The 22,027-nt window shown below is 44.6% G+C and overlaps 1 protein-coding gene across 1 annotated transcript in view; it reads right to left on the reverse strand.

Moving 5' to 3' along the window:
- Positions 1-566: 566 nt before the first annotated feature.
- The window catches only part of IDS (iduronate 2-sulfatase), a 109,384-nt gene continuing 87,923 nt past the window's right edge, over positions 567-22,027 (reverse strand). The window contains exons 7-9 of the mRNA XM_085608003.1: positions 21,250-21,376; positions 3,261-3,431; positions 567-1,109 (exon numbers count right to left, since the gene is read on the reverse strand). Coding sequence (XP_085464129.1) covers positions 640-1,109; positions 3,261-3,431; positions 21,250-21,376 — 768 coding nt within the window. The 3' untranslated portion in view covers positions 567-639. The remainder of the gene's footprint in view (positions 1,110-3,260; positions 3,432-21,249; positions 21,377-22,027) is intronic.

Below are 22,027 nucleotides of genomic sequence, written 5' to 3' on the forward strand. Positions count from 1 at the left end.
CGTATCACAATTGCTGTGCTAAGCAACAATGATTTTAGATCAACTCAAGTTCGCAAAAGATTAAGGAAAAGGTGCAAAACATGGTGTTATACAATGTGCAGATTTGTTTAAAAGTACAGAGTCCAACAGAAAAGGAGGGAAGAATATAAGGGATACAAATGAAGTGATGCTTAGCGAAGTTAGCTAGTGAATACCAACATACCCCAATAAGAAAACAGAATGTTAAAGCCCCCCCAGGAGGAGAAAATATATATTCCATAAACTAGTGAGTAGTTGTCACCTCTGGGAAAAAGTCCCAATCCAATGAACATTTGTTGGAGCTTCACGATTCTACAAAGGGTTCATCCTATTGAATTTTAATTGGATCAATGAAAATACCTAGAAATAACTGTAAAATTGCACTGAAGTCGCTATAATTTAATCCTCTCAAACACAACTGCCACAATCTCCTTCTCGCTACATGCGTGTTAGACTCCTAGCTTCCCGTGACATCCATTATATCAACGGACGCCACAAAGAGAAATGCAGCAATTAACACAAGGTATAAAAAAAAAAGCCACTAACAATACAAAGAAAAAATGTATTTTAATACAAAAAGTAGCGTTTTGGAAATACACAAATATGACGGAAATGTACATTTCATGGTCTCATAAATCCAAGAAACTTTGCATAAACAGAATCCTGCATGGTTTGGTTATACAAATTATTATCTTGATTAGGGTCTTCCTCTACAAAGTATAGCTCTCCTGCATGAATATCCTGGAATGTAGGGCTAAAGTTACTTGGATTATAAGTGACCCATATAGTATACCTATAATCTATGGTTCGAATAGAATAACCCATGATTTTTATGTCATTGAGGTCTGGTCGATCAGAATTCCACTGAGGAATATCAGAAGGTCGTGGATACATACTGAAGGCAACAGACTCTATGAGATCATCGTCCTCATCATCCGAGACGTTGAAGTGTGGCACAAGGCTCGCAGCTTCAGTACACAGATCAATACTAAAAGATGAATCTGGGCAATCGGATGGTGCAGGCAATCCCACAAGTTCTGCTAGTGTTGAGAAGAGAGCAACAAGTTCAACAACAATACCTCTGGTCTGGCCTGTGCGGATAAGAAAAATACTGTGTTAAACATCAAATGCACAAAGGTGGTCTAAAGTTCACCTCAAAGTGACACACACACACACTGATGATTAAGCACTTCTTCCCTCATACAGTAGCTCTGCAGAATTGCATTGGAAAACAAAATCGTTTTTCATGGCAAATTTTCCAAGCACCCAATGTAGTGTGGAAAACACAAATTGAGGAGCTCCCACAGGCTGGAAGCAAAGATTTAAAGGGTGAAAGCAAAAGAAGCTCCCAACTCATGAGATAATGCACAAAGACCCAAACAAGAGTGCACCTGGAGAATAAACTCTTAGCAACTGAAAAAGCTGATCAAGCAGGCTATTTGTATATTGCCAAAGGCTCTAAATTAAGGGTATCAAATCATGGCCAAAGTAGTAAAAGGTTACCAAGCAAGTGCAATGCGTTTCCAAATGGGTGATCTTCCCTATATCAGTGCTTCAGGAAGACATTACAACTCAACATAACCAAACCAAGGGACCTACCTCCTGTCTTTTCCCCCTACAAAATAAGGGAGGAAAAGCAGATGATTTCCTGCCTAACAGAGTGCATCTAGTGTGAGGTTCAGTAAAATATGCCTTCGATATGTTTAAAAATGAACATAGAGGTTGGTGCGAGTCACAACTGCAAAAAGAAATAAAGGATCCAACAGGGAATCTGAGTAATTACCTCGAGAAGGTGATGTACGAGTTAACAAAAAGGTAAATCAGTAAGCCCAATGCAGGGTAGAGATCTACCATTAAGTGTTTGGGATAGGATGGTGTAATTTATAAAGACATACTTGGGTAGGTAGGCAACCTTATTGTACTTTTTGCTGTCATTGCATATGGAATCTTCTATACCAAAGAGGCTTGAAGTTGGCATAATGACAAGTTAAAATTTTACTAGAGATGCATCTATACCAAAGTGTTCTGAAAATCATCGTTTTTGATTGAATTAAAATTCTGACACAAGTTATGGCATGTTCGTCCTTTACATAAGGTTCCAGGTAACGTTACTGTAGAGTTTTTGCACAGAGGTACACATACCAGTTTAGATTGTCACCCCTAGACCTCAAGCACTGTTAATTTGCTTTCATCAATTACTGTAGGCCTTGGTCTTCATTTTACTGTTTTTTACAGTCGCAGTTTTTTTGAAAATGTTGATGCTGTGTCACTCAGGTGTTTTTCAAGTTTTTTTTAAACAAACATACGTCCTTTGGGCCTACCAGGCAATTGACTAATTCCCTTCTGGGTTTGGGAGATTTTAAGGAAGCTGTTCATCGCCAATGTGCAACCACCAAAAATCATAATTTGGGAAGGAGGACTAGGATGGAATCAAATAAACAAATGTTCTGCGCCAAAGAAATATCATCCAATTTATCCTACAACATAAATTTTAATGTAGGTCATGCACTGTATGAAATTTCTTCATTTGGCACACATCAGCTACATTTCAAGAACACTGCAAGGTTCATCATTCTGCCTTGATTCACACACTGCATTTTGTACCACAAAATAAACAGTAGCGTACGCATCCTGGTTCCAATCAAAGTTGGCTAACCCTGCTATTCATTGGTGAACCTCCGAAATACAAGCCAATAAATTTGTATTTTAACCTTGTAAACGAGAATTTCCATAATGCACGTTACCAATTTCACAGCTGAGATTTCTCCTAAATGGACCTTCATTGCTTTTTCTTGTCTGCACAATTCAACACTTATCTAACTATTGAGAATATGCTATGGAAACTTGTGTTCAGTAGTCATCAGAAATCTATAATACAGTTTAAGACATACTTCACTTTTAACTACAATTGATACTCTTCACCTGCTTTGGACATATGGGACTAGGCTCTGGGCAGTTATATCAATGTTAAACAAGATGTTTTAATGCTTCAGCACGGAGATGGCCAGCCAGCTTAGACGTTCTTAGGACTTCACTCCACCACTTCAACAAAAGTAAAGTAAGATTGGTGAAGTGCGTAAAACTAGTTTCTTTGGAGGAATTAAAATGCATCCATACTGAAGCACGATAGGTCGCACTAGCCGGATTAAAAAACCGATACAAAAACAAAACCGTAAAATAAAAATCTTACATTACAAATTCAGCTTTACACATAGCAGAACTCACTAAAATCTAAATTTTACCTGGAGGAGGGATGCTGCTTGGATTGTAAGTAAAGGGGTTAATGAATGGAAACACTGGACTACTAACTGACATGGCAGTTATTCCAGGAACATAGAACAGCAAAGGCACATGTGTGGCCACATCAAAATTGCTATATTTGGCCCATTCTCCATGTTCTCCCAAGGACCACCCTAGAGAAAACAAAATCTAGGTTAGTTAGCATCCAAGTTACCAGACACAGGAAATAAAATGTAGCAAACTAATGGAGCAAGGTTTTAGGTCCGTTAGTCGGTCTTCTAATGTAGGACAAAATATATATATTTAGTTAAACCCTAGTCCTGCCACAAACGTCAAGTACAAGAAATGAACAAATCCTAAATAAGCACTCATTAAAATCCTCCAGAGCATAGGCAAGTAAGAATTCACACACAAGGTAAAATTCAGATATCCGGAACAGAAATAACACATTCAAACAGTTTTACTGAATCAGCTGCTTGGATAGGAGACGCTGTGCAAAATGGAATCTCTTACTAGAAGGATGGGGTTCAAAATATACGCCTGGGCAATTAAAGCAAAAAGTTAATGAGGAAACCTTAGTTACACCAAACATTCTTGAACGCCAGGCTCCTTGACATGTCTGAGGACTTCAAAATTCTTCTAGTAAAAAAGGTTTTATTTAAATAGTTTGTAAACTAGCTACATAACCATCACATCGGCAACATTAACTAAAAGACAGATAATACTAAAATTAGTGCAAAGTTATATTTTTAGTACAAGTACATTTATTTGAAATGTATAGATTATACCATATACAGGGGCAGATTACGATGGCGGATAGACTTCAGTCCGACCACCATAAATTTGGGGGACTGTGACCTTGTGCAAGGCGGCGGTCCCGCACATGGGATTACAATGCGACCAGCACTGTGGTGGTCGCATTGTGCATTTTTACCATTGCGACAGGTGCTGCTGACTGCAGCACCCGCCGCAATGGTAACCTGCAAGTTGTGCATTTACCTGCACTACATGGCAGGCACCATGGTGCAGGGAAATGTTTGAGCAACCCTAGGTGCCCCCCAGTACGAAACTTTAGTGACCCTACAGAAGGGGGTGGGGGGTGGGAGCCCGCTACAGGACCCCAAAGCACATCCACCAGCCTGTGAATGGCGGCTGAACCACCATACACAAGCTGGAGGGGAGGCAGCATCCTAATCTGGAAAACGGTGCCTGCTAGTCACCACCACTATTTTGTGGATGCAGAGTGGGTCCTACAGGCAACCGGAATGATTGCCGGTATAAGACAACTGGCGGACAGACATCCCATCCACCGGCAGTCCGCCCATCATCCTGATCTGGGGGTGGTAATTGGCTTACCGATGGCGGGGAACCCGCCACCGGCAGCCTGCCGGTGGCTAGTTTACAGTCATCGTAATCCGGCCCAGTGTCAGCAATTCTGTTTGGCAGCTAACTCAAACTTTAACCTACAATGCATGCTCACAAGGCTTCTGAATCTCAAACACTTGCCAAGAAGCATGGCTTTATCCTATATACAGGAAAGCATGCCCCTGTATACAGGTATGCTGGTTGAAAAACTGGAGAGCATGCATCTTTCTGTAAAATAAATGAAGACTGCGGATTAGACTAAAATCAAGGGTAAGAAAGGGGGATGGTGAAGGGGGCGAGGGTGAAGGAATGGGAAACAGTAACTAAGGAGAGCAATCAATTTGGTAGAAAATGTGTGGTTAAACGTAGGTAGGAAGATCAAGGCATACTCAAAAACAAGAAAATGCTACATCGTGAAAATACTAGGGTGGGGGAATGAGTAAAACTACAAGTTAAGAAACCAATATCAATTGGATGTGGGAGTGCAAGGTGCCTGGGAGACAAAGAAGAACCAGGAGAAGGGCTTGCCTACATGATTTTCCATTGTGTCCTCGTCCTGTTGGGTACACCTATGGTTCTAAATTGACAATCTAGTCATTGAGCATGCTTGCCTTAGGCTGTAAATTGCCTGCTTATTGGTCTCCAGCCAAAGGTCCATACACAGTTGTATGATAGAGGCATGCATGGCAAAACCACATGCCTCTACCAAGCTGCCCGAACCACGCATTCCTTTACCATGAAATTGCGTGGTAAAGGCATGCGTGGTAAAGGGGTATGCGTGGCTAAAGTAGCCACTTCTTGGACCTCCCTCCTCCACCCTAGTCTTCAAACCCCCTACCTGCCTCTCACTGAGAGGCCCAAAACTTTCCCACCAACCCCCTCCCATCGCAGACTATGTCCCTAAAACTACCCAAACCCTTTCTACTACCCTTAAACCCTAACCCCCAATTTAAAAAAAACAAAAAAAAAAAAAAACAAGCCTTAACTACCCCCTCCTCCAAGCCCTAAAAACTACTCCAGCTACCCATTACCCTCCCTGTACCCAGAGGCCTAAAACACTGTCCCTTTACATATACTACCCGGACCACCCCTCCTCCCAGTGCTGTCCGTAAAACAGCCCCAACCCCTTCCACTGCCCTTAAGCCGAACACCCTAGCAGGTGCGCCAAAGGCAAGCTGATCTGTGTCCAGCGTCAATACTGCTGGCCGTTTAGGAACTGGTCTACAAACTGTTTACTACCCAAGAGATCAGCTGCTCGCATTGGATCCAGGTAGGGATGCAGGCTACCGTGCCATGGACTGCTCAATTCTGGGGCCGATGTCTCCACCACCTGTCAGGACTGTTGCACTCATGTAAGATTCACAATAACTTCCCACTCCTTAGACCTGCCTACTGAGGTAACAGAACCCACTCAACCAGCTGAAAGTTTCAGAACCAGTGTTTCTACACAAAATGTTTCCCTGCCCTGTGCTCTAATAAATGCTGGATCGCTGGCTAAACACAGCGCTGAGCTCTGGCTGTTCTTGGAAACCCAGAGATCTTCTCTAGCATTTATTACAGAAATCTGGGCAGATCTGGCAAGTAATCCAGATACAATAGCGGCCCTCCCCATGAACTTTGCTATATACAGACTAGATCGGCCACTGAAAAAAAGGGGGAGGCATAGCCATAGTCCATAAGGCAGACTTTCTTGTAATATGCCGATCGCCTCCAAGCACTGTGAAGCAGACTCTTAATATAGGGCTCACTCCTAGACAAGCTCTCAATAAATCTGTAATCTTCTCGAGGCTCACATTCTAACTATGGACTATACGGTGCTGTGACAAATATTCACCTAGATGCCTCTCAAGAGGGGCTGGAACCTTTCTGCAGACAATGACAAGAGCTTGGCCTCTCTCAGATGGTAACATCCCCACCCACCAGGCAGGACATACTTTGGACGGAATCTGTACTAATAACCCAGCCCTCATTAATGTTAGAACTCTACCTTTAGTCGGGTCAGACCACAATGCTGTTTTGTTTGACATTCGGATATATACGCCTACTTCCCCCAACTAAAGACCGCCCAACCAGCTCCTCAATTTGGGCTTGGAATAAATTTCAACCAATCCCCTTTTCCAACACGTTATCTAGTTCACTTACTGAACCGTCAGACAATGTGGACATTGCGGTCTCTAGAAATACAAGCAAAATTAATTGAAACAAAAATAATTAGTTTTCAGCTTATGGAGTACATCCAACGCAGTAATCTGGATCCCACTCAATTTGTTTTCTGTGCTAGTCACAGCACAGAGTCGGCAGTGATCAAGGCCATCGAATGGCAGTAGACGAGGGAAAAGGGGCAGCCCTGGTCTGGTCTCTCGGCAGCCTTGGATACCGTTAATCACGGATTGTTGTTGGACTGGCTCACAAATTAGGGATTAATGGCAGAACCTGGACAGTACTGAAATATTTTCTCCAGGACAGAGCAGTTGGTCAGTATGAACCGTTTTTCCTCCCACCCTTTCATGCAGGGTCCCACAAGGATCGCCGCTCAGCCCAACGCTTTTTAACATACAAGTCTCCCCACTGGCAGACCTATAAAAAAAAAAAATGATTCTCCCCAACTTCATATGCAGAGGACACCCAGATTGTCGTCTGTGTCTAAAGATAAAGACACTGGCCCGAGGTTTAGCAGCTGTGTGCAATTTGCAGAGTTTAGCTTTAGACAGTTTGTCCATCCACAGTTTAACAAAGACGGAAGCCTTGCTGTTTGGAGCTCATACCTCATATCTGTCCTTCACAGTTAACATTAATGCATTGACCTCTGCCTTTTTTTACCTTGAGGACTATTAAAAAGATACTACCTTTCATTCCAATTCATCTCCATAAAACTCTAGAGACATCTTTGATCATGACTAAATTGGACTATTACAAAGGACTATTCTTCCCTAACCAGTTTGTAATTAACAAATTACAAATCTTATAAAATGCAGCTGTGAGGCTTCTATACAAGATCCCCAAACATCATTCGCCCTCCAATGCTACACGACAATTGCACTGGCTCCCCATTAGACAGATCTTTCAAAAGGTACGCTGCATCGCCTATAAAGCAGTGTGTGGACAAGGCCCACTCTTTAGGAGTTTTATATGGTATACTCCAGGTAAGACCCTAAGCATAGCCTCACCTAAAATTGTGTTGCCTTACAGGTTTATGGAGGCAACCTGGGGAGGAAAGAGTGTTGTACTGGGAGCCACAAAAGCCTGGAATGCACTCCCACTACTTATCAAGGATGCCCCAAACGTATTAGTCTTCAGGAAATTGCTAAAGACCTGACTAAGTCTAGATAACTTCTTTCTCTTGGTCTACGTTAGACTGCTAGTATTTAAGCCAGCACCAATATGCCTCCAGGAATTAGAGAGCTATAGAAAAGTATATAAACAGGACATCCGGAGTGAGCCCGCCCACCAGACAGGGTGCTTTCAGCTGAGCCGTACGATATAGATGGGAGATAAAGTGTCCCGGATTTACGGGCTAGAGCAGTGGGTAGTAGGTAAAGTATTGGGGGTTGCCTCAGAAAACTAAGGGTGACAGCCTTAACACTGTTGCAATCAGTTATGGAGAAAAATATATACAAAGGAGTCTGAGCTTCGATCGCCTAACGAGGAAACCCCAATGTTTCTCCAAGCTGCTTCATGAGTGACTGGAAAGGAGGCACAGAAAGGCAATGGATCAATGGAGTATAGTAGTGGCTTGGCAAGTCTCTTAACCAATATATCATGCTGCTGTTGTACAGCTAACCGTGGAGTCTGGTGATGGGGCCTGAGGTCTCCCATGAACCCAGGTATGAGGGTGGTGAACAGGGGCCATGGATCCCTGTTCCATGGCCAGATGTGGCATGAAGGGGATGGGTCAGTACCAATGCAATGCATAGTGTGCCTAAGAACAAAAAATAAAGTTCCCTAGGGAATGAAGGGAATGACTATACTCCCAGAACACATCCCCCATTGAGTAATATAACTAGAGAAAAACTTAAAGCTCTTCTTATTAACGCTAGATCCATGAATAAGCATGAATTTCATTTATATGACCTTCTCGTCGAGGCCAAGCCGGATCTTTTATTTATTACCGAAACCTGGCTCCACGAAGGATCTAATCCCACTCTTGCGAACGCTATACCACCCGACTACAAAATTATTAGGAAAGACAGAATCGGAAATAGAGGCGGGGGGGGGTAGCTATTATTTACAAGAAATCCCTTCGGTGTTCAGCTATTCCCGTGAACAATCTTGAAGGAGCAGAGGGATTAGGGTTGTATCTCCCCATCTCTGCCCACCAGTCTGTCGCAGGAATGGTCATATACAGACTGCCGGGACGTTTTTTTAGAGTCCATCGGCCAGGCTACAGCATCTATTGCCACTAGATATAATCATTGCATGGTCCTAGGTGATTTTAACTTGCATTTTGACCAAACAGAAAATTCTGAGGTCTGTGTATGTGTATCTTTAAATATTTTTAGTATGGCTCTGCATGGGTTTACACAAACTCATGACAAAGGCCATATCTTAGACCACATCTTTTCCACACACATTGATTTAGAAAACCCTTGACCGATTGCTTGGTCTGACCATTTCCTGCTCACCTTCTGGTTAAACAAAAAGTGTTACAAGTCTTGGTCTCAGAGCACCAAACAAAAGAAGGAAGTCAGATCTTTAAGGCTATTACTCCTGACTCCCTAGCAGAAATAATAACTCATCATCCGATCCCTGTGGAAGGGCCTTTAGAGGATGCAGCATCTGCGTTAGAAAGCTGGCTTCACAAATGGACATTATACCTTGCCCCCCCTAAGGTTCATAGGTTCGCTCGGGGAAATCCCTCGGCTCCTTGGTTTTCCGAGGCGCTGAAGAGCAAAAGGGCTTGCAAATGCCTTGAGCGCTCATGGAGAAAAACCTATGACACTCGGAGCAAACTGAATTACAAACAGGCACTTAAAACACATTATGCGAAGGTCCGCAACGATAAAAAGCTTTCTGGCTAAAAAATTGACTCTGCCAGTGTTGGAAACCCACTCCCACACTAGAAGGGGTGGTGGTGGTCTTCCGGACACACTGTGGTAGCTTGGCTCGAGTGGTCAGGAATCAGGCTCCGTGCTAAGCATACAACATACCCAAACAATAACCATGCGTGCATCCGTTCCAAAAACGACTACACCGTAAAAATTATGAAAATAACTTTCTTTATCTGCTTTTTCTCTTAGTTGCTGATTGAAGAAAATAAATAACAATCACAATATACAAACTTTTTAGAAAGTGCAGGACAAATAAATACTGGCTTAATGATTCAATAAATAGGGGTGATCATAAATACTGAAGGCATAAATAAAAGTGCAATACAGACAGGCAATTAAATATTCTGAGGCAATAAATACTGTAACCAATAAATATTGTGCATCAATAAATACTGTGGACCAATAAATACAGTGGAACAATAAATAGGTTAAATACAATAAATACAGTGCCCCTAATAAATACTTAAAAGCTGACAGTGACACTCATGGAATCAGATCACTTTTGATTCCTAAGGGCTGATTTGGCCCAGGCACAGCTTGTGGGGATGTGGAAGGCTTGGGGGTGTCTACTCCCTGGCTTGGTCAAGGCTGAGGCAGATAAAGGGGGAAAATACCAGAGACCTGGCTCTCTCTCTCCACACAACTTCTCTAGATTAGTCCCCGTTCACCCCTGGCACAGTCAGGTTGGTTCCAGCACCTCCCTAGCCCCTTAGAGCAGTCTCTCAGGTCTCCACAGGGCCTTAGGCGCCCTCTACTCCACTTACTGCCCTTTTTCTGATGCTCCGACGCCGCTGGAGTCGGGTCGATGCCGTGAGGCGGTTCCAGCTCGATGTCGGCGGCCTCGGCACAATGTCAGTTCTTTGACGACGCCGGCAGGCGGCTCCAGTCTCGATGTCAGCGGCCTCGGTTCGATCTCGGCCTCCGATTCGATGGCGTCGGGCAGTCTTACTCGATGTCGACTTCGGGCGGCTCCGGTCCGATGGCGACCTCGGCTTCGATGACGTCGGCCGGCCTGGCCTCGATGTCGACTTCCGGCGGCTCCGGAGTGCGATCCTCACTCCCGACCTCCGGTGCTCCTCACAGGTTTCCGGCGACTCCGGAGTGCGATCCTCACTCCCGACCTCCGTTACCCTTCACCTCGGTCTCCGACGACTCCGGAGGGTGGACTTCACTCCTCCGATGACGCCGCTCACTCGACCTCGGGTGACTTCCTCCTCGACCTCTGGTATTCCTCACGACCTCTGACGGCGCCCTCTCTCGACCTCTGGCGGCTCCGGGTACGACGTCTGCTTTTCCAGTCAGTGCCGCTTCTCCACCTCGGGCTCCAGGTCTTAGGCTACTCGACGTCGGACTTCAGGGAAACCAGCTTCCAGGTCAGGATCTTGCTGTTCTCTTGTCTTTAAGGCCTGTTCCTGCTGTCCAGGTCCTCAGGATGGTTTTTCTGACTTCTTCCCACACAGGGCTCTAGGCTGGGCTCCGTCAGTAGGGACTAGTATCAAGGGTGGGTTTATGGACCCCACTCCAGGCACAAGTTTCCACCCCTGCTGCTTCACTCCTTCCTCCTTCACGTTTTTGCTGCTCACTCCTCACCAGTCAGGTGCCAACTGCCAGCTCCAACTGCCAACTCTCTCTCTTAGCTTCCCAACATTCTAAACCGCCTCCAACTGTCACAGGGTTCTGGAATGTTCTGGAAGGTGCTGGTAGGTTCCAGTGGATGCTGGTGATGTCACAGGTGGCCACCATTTTGTGCTTCAGGCCCTCAGACAGAAGTTTCAGGGGTAGGTAAAATGGCTCCCTGAATCTGCAGCAACACTAAAAAGTCTGGTGGTTCCCAAAAAGGAAAAATTCAAACAGGGTTTGAGGCAAAAGTGGGACAAAATAAATAATGATGAGGAGGGACCACCCAAAGGGCTGACAGGTCTAACAGCCAGTAACTGTAGCAAAGAACTATTTAAGATAGTGAAAGATGGGGTCTCCCCTAATGCTACCCAGAGTCTTTTCACACCCACTCTAGAATGGACTGTTTGCGTTGCAAAGTTCTTTTATGACAAGATTAAGTCCATTCAGGATTCTTTTGATGTATCCACATGTCCTAATCTGGCTGACGTTCCGGACTCTATAGATTTTTACAGGGCGGACGCTCTTGGAGTTTCTACCTATCTCTTTGGATACTTCACTTACCATCTTGAGTGCGCTTAAATCCGGGTCGCCTTCAGATCCTTGCCCTGCTAAAATAGTAGCATCTGTCGCGGAGTTTTTAAATCCCGCTGCCAACCAAGTTGTGACTCTTTAGTCACTGGCAAAGTTCCAGTAAGAGGGAAACAGGGTAAAATCCTCCCTCTGCTGAATAAACCCTCTGCTGACCCAGCCGTTGTTAGCAACTATAGGCCCATAACACCGCTTCCTTTTCTTGGTAAGGCACTAGAAAAATATGTGAACGCAGTCATTACCAACTATATAGAAGCTACAAATGCCCTCCATCCCAGTCAATCGGGTTTTAGAGCCAATTATAGCACCGAAACAGCCTTACTGGAAATTACAGAAAGCTTTAAAGACACCCTTGATAGGGGAGGAAAAGCAGTTTAAATACTGCTCGATCTCTCGGCTCCTTTTGATACTGTGCCCCACGACTGTCTCCTTCAGAGACTTGGGGAATGTGGTCTTGGGGGCATGGTTCTCAGCTGGTCTGCCTCCTTCCTGAACGATCGTCAACAATCTGTCTGGTCCCCACCGTTTTCAGTGGATATTCCCCAACTGAATGTTGGAGTGCCTCAGGGCTCAGTGCTGAGCCCGACTCTTTAATATCTATATGGCTCCTCTGGCCTCACTCGCTGAAAAATGTGGCGCTAAGATTATAACCTACACAGACGATTCACAACTCCTGTTCACATACGGAAAGGATGAACCTTTTAATGAAAGTGAAATTAATCAATGTCTGTCCAACATCTTTGATTGGTTTCACCGGAATCAACTTTCTTGTAATTCTGCTAAAACCGAAATTATCTTCTTTGGACATACACCGGTGGTGAATGGAAGAACAGGTGGCCCCAGGACCAACCGTCTCCCCCTAGCCCTGTCACCACTGTGAAAAATCTTGGAGTCTTATTAGACTCGTATCTTTCTATAAAGTCGCAGGTAAAATATGTGACTGGCATGGGATTCTGGCTCCTAAAAATGCAGAGAAATCCTCACTTCTGCCTCTGCCTCACAGGCAGATGGTAGTTCAAGCCTTGATCACCTCTAGACTGGACTATGCGAATGTCCTGTACTTGGGTATTCCGAAATACTTAGTAAATCTCCTCCAGTTGGTGCAAAACGCGGTGGCTAGGGCCATGATGGTCGGGCCTAGGACCCATCTGGCAAGTCACCTAAAAACTCTACACTGGTTACAAATGAAAAACAATTAACTTCAAGGCATTGGTACTAGCTTTCAAGGCCTTGCATGACAGCGGGGCCCTGTATCTCAGAAAGAGAATCACCCCCTATTGTCCGGGTAGGACGCTAAGATCCGACCCAACACCTGTTAACGGTGCCAAAATTTCTTCTAGTAAGGAAGGGAGGACGTTCCTTCCAGGTGATCGCAAGCAGATTATGGAACTCGCTACCTCCCTCCCTCCCTCAGAAGTGAACCTGAACTCCTTAGTTTCAGATGCCAACTCAAGACCTGGATGTTCCATCAATAATTTGACTGTAGGAATGAAAGCTTGTTGGATCTCTCTCTCCGAGGTATTACTTTAGTGTCGGGACACTCTTTGAGTAGCCGTGCACTCTACAAATCCCCCAGAACATATCATATCCAGCACCTCAAAGCCTTCCCTTGAGAAAGGTTATCCCACTGGAGACACTTGTTCCCTGCCCAGGCCAGTCGAATCAACGGAGATTGCAACACCTTAAAAAAAAAAAAAGTCTCAACCAGGTGAGTGGCGAGTAAGCTATTACAAAATAGTTCATAAAGTTCCGTCAGGACAACTACCTTCGTGAGTGATAGACGACCAGTCATTGAGATGGACAAAGATCAATCGGGTTATGCGGTCTGTAATAGAGAGGGTTGTGCGTTCATCTAGATTTGCTCATCCCCATCCCTAGTCGCCACTAGCCCCCAAATAGCGCAGCTCAGAATCGAACCATTCAATGGAAAAATCAGAAATGAACTGTATTGTGGACGGGGTGACATCCACATACTATGATACGAACAAATGTCTATTGGGTTAATCAAGAGCATAGTTGAAGTGAGGTTGCCAACCCTTGGCAGCCAGCAGTTCCGCCACAAAAAAAAAGCAGTAAAAGGGACACCCCCACGTAGTGTCCAGAGTGATTGAGAATAGGTCGGAGCCAACACCATTATTCCCATACAGCTGCTAGGGTGAAGATTAAAGGAAGACAATCTATGATAAAAAGAAGGATCGTACGCTGCAGTATAATCACCAAATATCCCCACTCCAGCGAGTCAAAGGCTGTGGTGGGGTCAAGAAACACCTACTGCGGCAGAGATCCCATCTATGTCCTGCAATAGCGTAAACAGGGTACGCAAATTGTGGGATGTTGCTCTCACAGGAATAAAAGAAATAAGGGATAGAAAGCGGTAAGATTCACAATTGTCCAAGGGTTTACAATGCTTGAGTAGAGTAATGATCACTGCTTCCCTCATGGAGTGGTGGATGAAACTGGCAGTCTTTGTCTCCTGATATACAGATTTAAAAATTAGGTAGTAACGTACAATATAGGTCTCATAGAAATCTGCAGACAGTCTGGTCGAGGGGCTCTACCGGACTGCATCTGCATAATTGCCTCCCGATTATAGTCTATGTCAGCAGCTAGAAATTCCCTGTGCAAGTCACTCAACGAGCCTAGCGCTACATCCTCAAGGTAGGCCTCCATCCCTGCACCTCCCGTTCCATGAAACGCACACAGGTTACTATAGAAGGAGGCTAAATCCCATAGCACGTCTGCCGTATCCTGGAATACTGTTCTGTCTGCGTCCCTAATCTCTAGTAGATCATTCATGAAATGAGGTTTGTGTCTCATTTTCACGAAAGTGTGTCCCAGCGTTACTCCCTCTCCAAAACTCACGCCATGACATACTTGCCGTGGTACAGACTCCCATCGAATGAAAATCTGTCTGGGCCAACCCTAAATCTACCAGCTACCTCAGGGTCATCAGAGCTGGCCAAATGTGTCTCCAGGGTTTTAATGTCTCTCTCTAGCCCTTTCAAATTATCTCTAATAGAGTGCATAAACCCCCGTTTCCCGACCTTGGCTATGAACATGCTACACACAGCGGCCTTGAAGGCCTCAAAGATTGTGCCCTTTTTGGAGAGATTTCTTATTTCGGTCAAAGAAATCTACAATCTCCTCTCTAAATTCCTTGTGGAAAGGAGCGCCAAATAAAATGGAGGGAGCATCCAGGAGGCGTATGAGGAATGGTAGGTCAGTGGGACGGGGCGGGGGAATAGGGGAGGGGATGGATCAGAGTAAGAGCATGCCAGATGTACAGCCCCCTTCACCATTGTACCAAAACCCGAAGTTGTGAGCCAGCAGTCCAGCCTAGCACAGCTGTTATGTACACCAGAGTAAAAAGGTACCCTCCTAAACCAAAGGGTGGCTGGCCCACCATGCATCTTGCATGTCACTCATCCATTATGCACTGCATGGGACGGGCTGCAATGCTATGGTGGGAGTATGGTTTCTATTAGGAGCTGCATTTAGAGCAACATTAAAATCCCCCGCTCCACAGAGCATGGGTGGAACCAATGTCCACAATTTGCCCCCACAGCCTATCAAAGAAGTTGGCATAGTCATTATTTGGTCAGTAACAATTACCTATGGTGAAGAACACTCAAGTGAACCTGACCCATATCAGTGTAAAGCACATCTGGGGAAAACGGAAGCAACCCTGTAAAACATGTGTACCTGCGTAAGTAAGTGTCATAGTTCTCCATGTACATGTGGAATACGTGGAGAAAAGTCTGAGGCCCAGCGAGCAGCAAAAATGGTGTGGTGTTCCAAGTTACTCTTGGAGTACAGCAACTGATGTTATGCCTATTCAGATACACTAAAATGTGTCTCCGCTTCCACTGGTTACCCACACTTCTGAACGTTCCATGTTAAGAAGTTGTAGCAAGTGCGTCTATTGCGGTTTACACTGTTTCAGGGTTTAATGTCTTATGGTGGGTTTCGGGGTGCAGGGGCAACCAAGATCCATAATGTCATATGTAGCAGGGATGGCCAATCCGGCATAGACAAAAAAATAGCGTGCACAAATAAAACAGCATATAGAGCATTTCCCAACCCACCCTCCACCCCCACTGGCAGCCCAATCCCACCAGGAATGTATTTCCCTCCCCAACAACCCAAGCTAATAAAAATACAACAATGGCAGCCATTGGGATTCTGCAGGTGGAATGCAGCCAATCTGACAGCGTAAAATAATGGTTAGGAAGTGAGCCGGGGGGGGGGGGGGGGGGAAATAGAGTAGAGATAAACAAAAACTAGGAATAGAAGAAAGGGGAAACCGGGAGGATGCAAGTGGGGGGTAGAAAAAACTGCAGTAAAGTGAGGGGTAGCCTCAATTAGGCAAGTGAAAATGAGGAGAACGAAATGAAAAAAACAACCAAGCTAGAGCTTTAGGCATAGACTGTCAGTGATCAACGAGAGAGCTGGACAGAGTCTCCCTTGAGTGAATGAGAGCACCGAGGAGAATAATTGGGTACCTCAGGTTACCCCATCATTTCAATCTGAGGGTTCAGTTGTCAGTAAAGGAAGCCTAATCAGAATAAGTTCTAGAGTCCCAATTAGCTGCCAATCCCCATCAGCATACAATGGTGGGGCGCAGTTATCCATCAGACATGGCATCTTGGGGTGACATAGGTGGGACCAATGAAGTCCAGGTGTAGAAAGTGGGACTATGTCACCATCTACTACAAAGAGCTTGTCTTTTTCCAACAGTGGCAACACAGACTGGGACAGGCCAGCTGCTTCACTCGCCAAGGATGCATCTGCAGAGGCAGGTCGCAGGAAGGAACTCGCCAGCTGTGGAGTGGTGAATGTGGTCCTTACCCTGATGGGAACATAAGTGATATTGGCATGTTGCAATTTCCGGATGATCGGCATTAATTTTTTTTAGAAAGCCTCTTGTACTGCAACAGTGAAGTCTGGGTGAATGGCCCCAGCATTACCCTTTAATTGTAGAGCGAGTTTCTCCTGTGCTACGCGTAGAGCTGTAGCTCTTTGCTAGAATTCTAAAGTATTGCAATGATCAGTCTTGACTAGGCTGGACATCAGTGAGCCCTTTCAACTATTACCAATTTGGAAAATACTGTTCACCAAAGAGCGTAGCGAGTAAGCGTTCCACTAAGGGCTACATTCTACCTGTGTTGGCAGACTTCGGGATCCCCATAATACTGGACTTGGAAGCGAGGTCCATGTTGACCATCTATTCACCGACAAAAGACAGTGTCCTCACCAATCGTGATACTTTATTCAGTTATGCGGCCATCTTGTTTTTCCAACTTGCGCATAATGGAGTCTATCCTGGCACACATGGTGTTCATTTTGGATAAATGGAAGTGAGACGGTTTCATGGCAATGAGCAAATTCTTCATGCCAAATTATCCAGCAGATTTACCCATAGTTTGCTCCTCTGCACCCCGCACACCCCCCTCCTATGCTTTGCAAGGTCACTCAGATCTATGAGCCTCAAACTGCAGCTTTTACTATATAGAACAATTGGATCTCCTATCCTGCCAACATGGGAAAGACTGACGGACGACAATGTGGTGCAGAGAGTAGTCCCCATGATAGACCATGTTAAAAAAAAAAAAACAAAAAAAACACATAATCCCACAGATAGGCAGCACCACCACACTGGTCTGGGGATTTCCGGTCCCAATAAAGCGCACAGGGCCGGAGGGTTTGTGCTCCCAAAACAATGTTAGATGCCACACCCTAGACTAGGAACACTCAAACAGGACACAGCGATCACACGCTCCCCATGCCAGACATCTGGCATGGTTACCCCATGATGAGAAAGACCCACCTGCATTTATCAGGTGGGAGTAATTTGAGACTACACGACAAGGCCCACATTCCTCTTCCTAAACATATCTATAAACTGTTTTATGATACTTCAAGAAATTTATCTAATTGCGTTCAAATAGACTGTACTTTGAGACAGTGCTCAGACCTGCTTCTGTAACTGTTCCCAGCCGAAGCGTTTAATTAAACCAACTGTTCCTGCTTTGCCAAATGCCTCGTCCCTTTTCCAAATTAAAAATCACATTTGATCAACAAAGCCAATATTGATTTTTATAAGCTGAACGACAACTCTGACAGTCTGCCAGACTGAGAAGCAATTAAAGCATATACTATGGTAGTCTGCATTCCTAAAAGCTTGGGGATCGATGATGCCCCACCTCACCCCTGCCCTGTTCATCCCGCCTTCCCTCCCTATGCACCTCCCCCGTAGCTTCTCCCCTCCTCGCGATCCTAGACTCCCTCCCTAGCCTCTCCTACGCCCTTTCCTCCCACTTTGCCAACCATTTTCCTCATAGTTATTCTCGTTCTCCCACCCCCCTTCTTTACCCATCCCTTTCCCTCCCTTCTTCCCCGACACGTTGGCTCACAGGGTGGCAGGACTCCCTCCTTCAAGGGTAACTGACATTGCCCCCGTTCCACCTTTCGCCCAGACCCCACACATCCCACACGCAATGGACGTGGGAACCACTTGAACAAACAGTGAAGGGCTCTCTTCACTCTTGTCGTGATCCATGCTCCCCTTCAGCCAGCTGTCTGCAACACTCAGTCCCTGGAGACGCAACCCTCCACCCCCATTCAAGGAACTCCCTCCAGCAACTCCGCCTTGCACTTCTCCACTCACTACATAGGAATTTTGAGGGACAGACTGGTACTGATGAGGTGGGTTATTACTGGATATCAGTTTCTCTTGGATCTTGCCTATTTTCATGTATCCATATACCTCACTTCCCTTTTCAGTAAATTGTATTGCACCAGCCAGTCCAACATTGTTCAGACTTTTTACACTTAGATATCATACATTTCAAAATTCCGATGTTCGCTTCGCCTTCTGGTGAGTGCATATACAGCAGACTTTCTGGCACCTAGAGGATCAGATCTTTTCAACACACCCATTACTAGGGGAATTTAGCCACCTTCCATGACAGAGGCAACATTAATAGTCTTGCTGAAGCCTGGGAGATGTGCAACTTCTTGCTCTTCCTAAGGCCACTCGCACTACTAAATATATAGACAAAATATTAGCAAACACTGGTGCAAAAACAGCCTGGTATAATACACCCAGAGGTCAACTGCCTTTAACTTGCTCACTGGCACTTTGTCTGGGATTTTCGCTCTACCCGAGGTCTGCAGTGGAGGGTAAATGTATTGTATTTTCCTATATGCGCATAACATCTTATACCTTAAATAGCCACAAGAAAATGTGCCCCTTGTAATCAGGGAAGTTATGCGATTTAGAGGCCAATCTGGTTTACAAATAAACTGGAACAAGTCTAAAGTTTTCCCACTTGCAGACTTCCCTACCGAGCTAGTGATGGACTATCTACTCAGAGGGTGCCCAGATAGAATCAAATACTTGGATGATTGTTACTTGTGATGTCCTTGAGGCAAGAGTAAATTTTGGGGTGACTTTACCAGCTTAAAGGTCGCATAGACAGTTGGTTAGGTCTCCAAATCTCTAGGTTGTGGAAAATCTCTCATTAAAATTATTGTATTACCGCATTTACTGGACCCATTTGCTGATGTAACAGTGCAACTCCCCATCTGGTAGTTTTGGCAACTGCAACAGGCGCTCCTTAAGCTGATCTGGAGTTGCAAGCAGCCATGGTTGAAATGGTAGGTGCTAATGCGCCCTATGAAAAATTGAGGCCTCACTGTACCAGATCTGTGCCTATTACTTCCCTCGCCCCCTACCAAAATGAAATTGTCCTTTTTTTAGCCCCCAGACTAAGTAAAAGAGGTCCTTTGGCATTAGTCAAACGCAGCCTGCTAAGGCTGCATTTAGGGATTTACCCCCTCCCCCCTGACCACTACTGAGAGCATACTGTCTATATACAGTGTGAGGATGCAGGCTTCCCCTTCCTATGTTCTTGTTTGACTTCCAACATACCTACCTTACCCTTTAAAGTAAAGTAAAAATGGTAAGTCAACAGGGGGCAACAGATTTGCAATAAGAGGTGGGCTTAATGCTGTGTGCAGGTCAAGGAGACCCTATTTGATTACAAACACAAATTGATACATTTTAAATTACTTGTTCGATATTACCACACAAAAAAAAAAAAAAAAAACAAAAAAAAAGTTAAAGAATCAGAACCCAGTTGTATGTAGGCAGTGTGGTCTCCCTAATGCACCCTTTTTTCCACTCAGCATATGAATATCCTAAGGTCATACGGTGGAATTGCAATTGCCTCCATCACCCCAGCTAGCGCTACTAGTGGACTATCCCTGGGACTGCTTGCCAATTTGTCCTCTGTATGGCACTTGAGCTAGCTAAGAGGTGAGTGGTACTAGTATGGATGCTGAAATCGGCTTCTTCAATGGCTGGAGGGCATGATCTATTGTAGTGAACAGGCGGAAACGTGTGCTGAAGAGATGCATCTCACAGCCCTCCCTAGAGGTTTTTGGGGCCCAATTAGGTCCCATCTGCTGCAAAAATTACTGATAATGCTGACCTATAACATCTGATGTTGTACTGTGCAATTTGGTGATGTAAGTACTAGCCGTCACTCAATCAGTTTTGCACTGGAGAGCTACTGAATGCATAACAGATGTGCATTTATCCTTGTGATTACTATGGCAGCTTCATTGACAAGATCTGTGAAATGCATTTTGCTGCGCTTTTCATTCAAAGTGTAATTATAATTTAAAAAAACCAGTTAAATCCATCTTTGGTGAGCAGAAATACAATGGGATCCATAAATGAGTTCTTTCCATTTTAAATGCAACAGGAATAATCATTTTATGGTACAGCAAAATGTTGAGAACAGGACAACACCAACCATGACATGAAACTAGAACATTTCTAGTATTTAAGGAATTAACGTTATTTAAAAAATGACAGGTGGGATTTGAAGGTTTAATTACAGAGAACTTCTGAGAATCTGAAGGGGATCTATTAATCCAAGAGAAAGACACACAAGCTTTTGTTCATCTACTGTGGAGGCAAAGTAAGGATTGAAACGGATTCTGGGTCTTCGCTAAACAAATTTCTTTAAAAAAAGAAAGAAAAAAAAAATCCATAAACAAGGGGTGTTCCTTCGGGATTAAAGTGCCCAAGCGGTTTGTAGAATACACTTCCCAGTAAGGAGTGCAAGGGAGAGGAGAATTCAGGACTACACACATGGGAGAAAAACTGCGAATAACAAAAGCACATTTAAATGCAATGAACGGAGGTACGAGCCTTGGGAAAAGGGTGTAAGGGTGAGGTAAAAAAGACCTCTTATAACAGCTGGAAACTTGTAGCATTTTTTGGAATTTTAACTTGTATAAGGCAAGGACTTGCAAGTACTGTTTTTAATATATAGCAAATGTTGAAGTGTGCACCTACCATGATCAGAAGTAAATACAACAACTGTATTATTAGCAAGTTCATGTTTGTCTAAAGCACTCAGCAACTGACCAACTTGTGCATCCATGTAGGAAACTGAGGCAAAGTAGCTCTGACGGATCATTAGCTGAGAAGAAAAGAAGGCAGATAACATAGGTTAGGATTTGAATTTTTAATAACCAAATTATGGAACAGCAGTTTTTAAACAAATTAGCGTTCAAGTGATAAACTTTCAAATAGTATTTATTAGGAGAATAACCGGGGACCCCTACATATCCCACCTCTCTAGGTAAGATGCCACTTTACATGCATCACGTGGCATGAAGGAACGCTTCCTCATTTGTACATCCTACAACCTTGCTGTAGATACAAGTAAACGGTTGTCTAAAAAACCCATGATGCTTATCACACTGCTTGCACCACCTAGGTTTAGTGGAGTCTGGGTCAAACCTCATGCTTTATGAGTATCCACTGGCAATCGCTCGGGGTAGATTCCCCACACATTGTTCTTTTGCTCACCATGGCGCCTCAGTTTGGATCCAGCAGTATGCAAATCAGTCTTGACCCTGCTCCTCACAGAAACAGTCCGTATGCAAATCAGTCTTGACCCTGCTCCTCACAGAAACAGTCCAGTTCGAACTGCCAGGACCTTAATGAACTGCAACACAGGACTGGTTATGCCCTGGTTATGGGCTCATCAGCTGGGTACAGTTAGGTTCCAGATGGCAATGAGCACTGTAATGCTCAGACGTATTTTTTGCAAATGCATTGAAAGTTA

Source organism: Triturus cristatus, chromosome 5_2, assembly GCF_964204655.1.
Source record: "Triturus cristatus chromosome 5_2, aTriCri1.1, whole genome shotgun sequence".
Taxonomy (NCBI): Eukaryota; Metazoa; Chordata; class Amphibia; order Caudata; family Salamandridae; genus Triturus; species Triturus cristatus.